Source organism: Neovison vison, chromosome 8 (genome assembly GCF_020171115.1).
Source record: "Neovison vison isolate M4711 chromosome 8, ASM_NN_V1, whole genome shotgun sequence".
NCBI classification, from domain to species: Eukaryota; Metazoa; Chordata; class Mammalia; order Carnivora; family Mustelidae; genus Neogale; species Neogale vison.
The window spans coordinates 14,981,456-14,987,514 of NC_058098.1; the positions used below are offsets into that span (position 1 = coordinate 14,981,456).

The window sequence follows — 6,059 nt, forward strand, 5'->3', positions numbered from 1 at the left end:
TGGGACAAAGTCCCACAAATGTGTCCCAAATTACAGACCCAGTATTCTACAGACTCAGGTTTCAAAACCATGTCTTCTAGGCTCTGAAATGTTCTATTTCCACTTCCTAGCTTAGGAGAGAAACCCCATACATGCACACATGTCATTCTTCACCCACCCCTCCTATCCTAGACCAGATGCAATGAGTCAAGATTGCAGATGAAGATTGAAGATGGAAATGCAAAGAAAACATTGGGTCTTTATTTATTCACTAACGAACTGTCATTTCCTCTTGTGTGCCAAGCCTCACGTTGGATGCTGGGCATACACGGATAAAACAGACCCAACCTTAGCACCCTGGAGGTGTTTGTCATGGAGCCACACCTGTATCAAGACACTTCCCTTTTTCTTGGGCTTGGGGAACAAAGGAATCCTCAGACCACATGTACCGGGAAGTCCTAATCTTGTTGAACTGGCAAGAATATATCTGTGGAAAGAAAATAAAATAGAGCCTCACCAGAGGAAAAGTCCCAGGGACCTTTACTTTCCTCCCAGCCAGAGGGTCCCCTGTCAGTGGGCCCTACATCCCTTGGGATAAGAAGAGAGAGAACACAGGACTAGAATAGTCAAAACAGTACTGGGGTTTCCTGTGGTTCCAGACAACCTAGCCAATCAAGGCCATCACCACAGCAACACTCTCCACGCACACAGCACTTTGCTTTTACATTTAGTATCTCGGTGGAAATACTTGTGTCCATTTTACAGCTGGGGACACTGAGGCTAAGGAAGGTGCAGTCAGTCGCTCATAGTCCCATGGTGGGTCAGAGGCAGAAGTGATATGAAAAGATAAAATTCTCGCCTCTTGTATCATGGCTCCTTTCTTCTGGCTCATTCCAAGAAGCCTTTCCTCCCAGGGCCAGCACTAGCAGTCACTCACACCTGACCCTGGGAAACACTTGCTTAGGAAACTGAGGGTGAATGGTGTTGACAGACAGTGGATCTACTTGGGGGGGACAAGTGGAGTAAAGGGAGATTCCAAGCAACTTCCTCATTCACACAGTGTGGCACCCTGGTAGGACACTGAGGATGTGGCTCTGTACAAGAACTTACCTTTCACTGGCTCAACACAGGAATTCCCACATACCCCCTTGCAGCACTTGAGACCATAAAGGCAGTGGCCGTCATTCAGGCAGAAGTCCCTGGGGTTGGGCCCCTTGCACTGCTCAGTGACCACTGGACACTTCCCAGGATTGACCTTAACTGGTGAGAATGGGAGCACAACTCAGAGGCTTGCCCGCTAGACAGCACCCCACCTCCTACCCCATCTCTAATTCGTACGTGCCAATCACTTCCTCTCTACCCGCAGCCAAACTGAGGCCAGTGTATGTCCTGATGGAGTGCCTGTTCCACCAAGGGGACCACAACCAGTGTTATAAGTGTCCAACAGACAGAGTGACTCAGTAGCTGAATGAGTGGCTAACTCATTGACTAGCTCACCAGTTCATGGACTGACTCACCGAGAACAGGAGTCAGTCAGCCGTGGTTCGGCCCTACCCTCCAGCCCAGTTTTGGGAATCCCCCGCTACTTCTCCAAGATATGTGTCCTTAAGCTAAAATCTCCCTGGTCCCCTCTTCCCGGGCTGTGTTGCCTCACCAGGCTTTGATGGGTCTACAGGATCCACACATTTGATGCCACAATATTCACGACAGCATTTCTGCTCCTTTGGACACTGCCAGTCACTCTGGCACTGAGGGGGTTCAAACACAAGGCACATCACAGGAGGTGTGAAGGGGCAGTCTCCGTGCTTGGTGTTTTCTAAGGGTGAGAACAAGGGAGGAAGAGGAAGCTGATTCTGAGTCACAACCACAATCCTGGACAAGGAACCACCTTCCCAGGAAGGGAGAAAAACCGAACTCGGGCAGCCGACCCCAAAGGAAGAAAGGGAGCTGTTGGGGTTCCAGGCTGAAAGCAGGTGTGGGGCGGTGCCGGGCTCAGCCAGCCACTCAACGAAGAGGGAGTCAATGCAAGAAAGAAGGTATAGATGGTGGGGTGCTGGCAAATGTTTTTAGAGAAGCTTTTGGGCATTTGCCAATTTCTGTGGTGTAAATATCGCCACTGTGGCTGATTCCAGGCTACCAACATGATGTTCACTGGCTCTCAAAAGTCGAGAGTGTGACCTTCAGCTTTTGTGAACAGTATAAGCCTGCTCCAGTATATGGTTGGACAGAGCTCATGGTCAGGTGCTCCTGGCCCACCATTCACTGTGAAGGAGGTGGAGAGGGACCTCAGTAGTAGGAGAGGCAACTCTTCAGGACAGATTGCAGATCAACTGGCAAGTAAATTGAGACAGAGTGACCATTAAAAAAGAAACAGTAAGAGTAAAAGAGAACATTTTGGAAAATGAAACAGAGACCCAAATAATGTGACGGAGCAAAGAGCAGAGAAGGAGTTGCAGAGAGACAAAGACAAGTGATACAGGGGCTGGGGTTATGGGGTCCATCTGGGGAAAGGTGGGTTTCTGGATGCTCAGGAACTCTTAGCTGAAGTCCTCAGAGAGGTGCCTGAAATTAAGGGCCATGGGCCAGACCATGCGAAAGGTGACTTCAAGGTCAGCTCCTGGACTAAGAAGAAGGTACCATCATGCTGAGCCATCAGGGCCCCTGGTACCTGGATATGTCCAGAGACACTCCAACTCACCTTTGCTAGGATCTTCCACAGCCCAGGATTTGAGGATTTGGAGGGCAAGGAGCACCATGAAGGGGAGGAGGCTGCCAGGTTTCATCGTCACAGCAGGTGGTGGGGGTGGTCAGTGCCAGCCTTTCCCTTTATACCTTCCACGGAGGGTGTGGTTCCTATAGATGTGCCTGGGGCCCTCCCTGCTGTTCTGTCCTAAGCCGGAAATTGAGGGGAGGACAGTAACTCCACCACCCAGAGTATTGTTGGCAGGAGCCTGGGGAGGGACGCATGGAACTTGGAGGGGGAGGTGTCTGCAGGCTTGTCAGGAGACCATTCTGGAAGCACCTGCCTTGGGCCTTTGCAGTGGAGTTGGCGAGGGTCCTGGAGGGGAACGTACAGGCCAGAACTGGAAGTCATTACAAAGGAGCCTCTCTGTGTGCCTTGACCTTCCTACACTCCTGGACTGGCTGCCAGTTACTTAGGGTCACTCCCTGTCCCAGACTTCAGGAGGCTTTCACCTGCCGACACTGGACTTGTGGCCACATAATACCCAGAGTTCTGGGCACTCTGCCAATCCCACGGGGCTTTCTCAAAGAGCCTGAATGGCATGACTGGTGATAGGGGAGAGCAAACCAAACCACTTGGGGCCTCCAACTTCCCAGCTGTGAGATGGGGGTAGCACTACCTGCCTGGGTCATTGAGCAGGATCAGAGAGAAAGGGGGTGGAAGGGCACTGAACAGAGTGAACACACACCCCTTAGTGACGGGTGGAGGTGAAGTGAATGCGAAGCCACATCTGAGCCCCTTTCTTTGAGATGAACTGATAGGACCCTTCCCAGCAGTCAGCTGGACGGCCGGATAAGCAAGGAGGGCAAGGGGTGCCGTTTGACGTGCTCAAAAAGTTTTCCCACACCCCAAGTTACCCCCACTGTGCTTTTGTAATTATAACGAAGGTTCTCATTAACAGAGCATTGGCTATGTGGCAAGAAGTTCAAGTGGAACATTTCCAAATACCAAAAGGAAGCCCATTAATGTGTAACCAAGAAAAAAAAATGCAGGGGATAGAGAAGCCAGAATGCAGGAGAAAAATGAAGGGAGACACCACAATGCGGTGACAGAAGATCTGAGAGTGACAGCAGAGTGCCAGAAACACAGGGGTGCCAGTTCAGACCGGAAAGGGCCCCAGGGCTCCAGGAAATTCATCTTCTGAAAGGTGAAGTTACCAGCACATTTGGCACATACGAACATGGGGAGGAGGTTTTGACAACACAATAAAGAGTTTGTGGTTGAAAGTGATATGTACGTAGAAAACCAAGCAAACATAAAACCCGACAATTTTTCATGACAAAAAAAAATTTTTTTTAAAGTTGTGCCAGAAAGGAAAAGTAGTTTGGTTTATGACCTAGTTCAGCTGTGATGAGGGTCCACAGAGTCATATTAAGGTAAATAAGAGTCCTGATCTCACCAAATTATCACAGAACTCTCTCTCTCTCTCTCTTAAATAAAAATAAATAAATAAATACAGCTTTTTAAAAAATGGGCTGCCTGGGTGGCTCAGTCCGTTGAACATCTGACTCTTGATTTTGGCTCAGGTCATGGTCCTGGAGCCACAGGATGGAGCCCTGCATTGGATTCCATGCTCAGTGGGGAGTCTGCTTCTCCCTCTCCTTCTGCCCTCTCCTCACTCATACTCTCTGTCTAAAATAAATTAATTAATTAAAGAAAACCTGTCACATAACTAATGGGAGGGAGGGCATGGAAGGGTGAGGCTTGGTAAGCTGTTTGTCACAAGTTTTGTGAGATTATGTGACTCTTGAGTTTATCTGCGTGTATCATTTTGATAAAAATAAAGATATTTAAAAGGAAGGCCTATTATCTCACTTAGCTTATCATGAAGATGTGCAATCATCCAGGTAAAGCACTAAGCATTATTCCCCTTTCAGTAGGATCCCTGAGGACATAAGATTCTCTCTCCTAGTTGGGAGCCCCTCCCCTGTTGCCCTGCCCTTGGCACTCTCTTCATAATAATCACTGAGAATGGTCAGTGCCAGTTCATAAAGATGCTTCTCCATGAGAACATAAAGTTCTAAATAGGACAGACTGTGTGTATACATGGTCTGTAAAAGCCACCCAATTTAGTGTGCCGTTCTGAGTTGTCACAAAGACGTGCAGCTCCACAACCACCACCTCAACCAAGAGAGAGAACCGTTCCATTCCCCTCTTGAAATTCTCATGCACCCTTTAGAGTCGATCCTGTGGTCCACCTTCAGCCCCTGGCAATAACTGATGTGTTTCCTGTCCCTATAAATTTTGCCTTTTTGAGGGTGTTCTATGAGTGGGATCGAACAGGCCATGACCTGTTGAACCTTCTTACACTTAGCAGAATGTCTATATTCCCAGGAGTTTGTTCTGTGGCTCAGTGATAAGTTATGGTGTGTAAATGGGGTTTCTCTTGATCAGACGGTGGACCCGAAATGTGGGGTGGTAAGCAGGTGGAAGCCGATGGTACGGTGGTGAAAGAATTCACCCACAGCTGAGCAAAGGAGATAGAAGAGTATTGAATTATACCACAAGGGATGAGTGGGCAGGACAGCAGAGGAGAGACTGTCTGCCACTGGGTAGTGGGTGGGGGCTGCTTTTAAAGGAGGGGAAGATGAGGAAGTATGGCCATGTATGGAATCTTCACTCTTTTGGTAACTGTGTCTGGTTGTAAGTAAAGCATTGGTTACTCATTGGTTACTATGGATATTCTGAGGTGAATCACATGGTGGGTCTATCTGGATTCCACTGCTCAATCCTGTTTGCTTAAAAGGGGCCTTTTCAGAGATGTCCTGGTTTGTTTATGCATCCCCCAGTTGGAGGATTTGGGTGGTGCTCCCAGTTTTTCATGATTATGAATTAAACTGTTTTAAGTGTTTATATATAGGTTTTTGTGTGCATGTGGTTGACATTTCTCTTGGGTAGTATCTAGTGTAGGATTGATAGGTAAGGTGGTAACACACACTATCTCTAATAAATTGCCAAATAATGTCCAGAGTAGCTGTACCATTTTGCATTTCCACCAGCAGGGGATTCTCATCAGAGCTCTAATTGATTTGCATTAGCAACAACACTTGATATTGATGTTGTACGTGGTATGTGTGTGTGTGGTTTTGTCTGTTTGCTTGCTTTTGGCCATCCTAATAAATACATAGTGTATGAAATGATTATTTTCATGTGCTTATTTGCCACTGTATATATTCTTCGGTGAATTGCCTGTTCAGACCTTTTACCCATTTTTATTGGGTTGTGTGTTTTCTTGCTATTGATTTTTGAAGTTCTTTATATATTCTATATACAAATACTTTATCAGATATGCATTTAGCCAATAGTTTTCCAATTGGTGGCCTGTCCTTATTTTCTT

The 6,059-nt window shown here is 47.4% G+C and overlaps 1 protein-coding gene across 1 annotated transcript; it reads right to left on the reverse strand.

Annotated features, from left to right (window-relative positions):
• Positions 1-218: 218 nt before the first annotated feature.
• LOC122915554 (antileukoproteinase-like) lies at positions 219-2,762 on the reverse strand. The gene is made up of 4 exons (XM_044262307.1): positions 2,678-2,762; positions 1,634-1,795; positions 1,090-1,239; positions 219-466 (listed from the first exon to the last, which is right to left on the reverse strand). Exons 1-4 carry the CDS (start codon positions 2,760-2,762, stop codon positions 438-440), a joined length of 426 nt encoding a protein of 141 aa, XP_044118242.1. The 3' UTR covers positions 219-437.
• Positions 2,763-6,059: the final 3,297 nt, after the last annotated feature.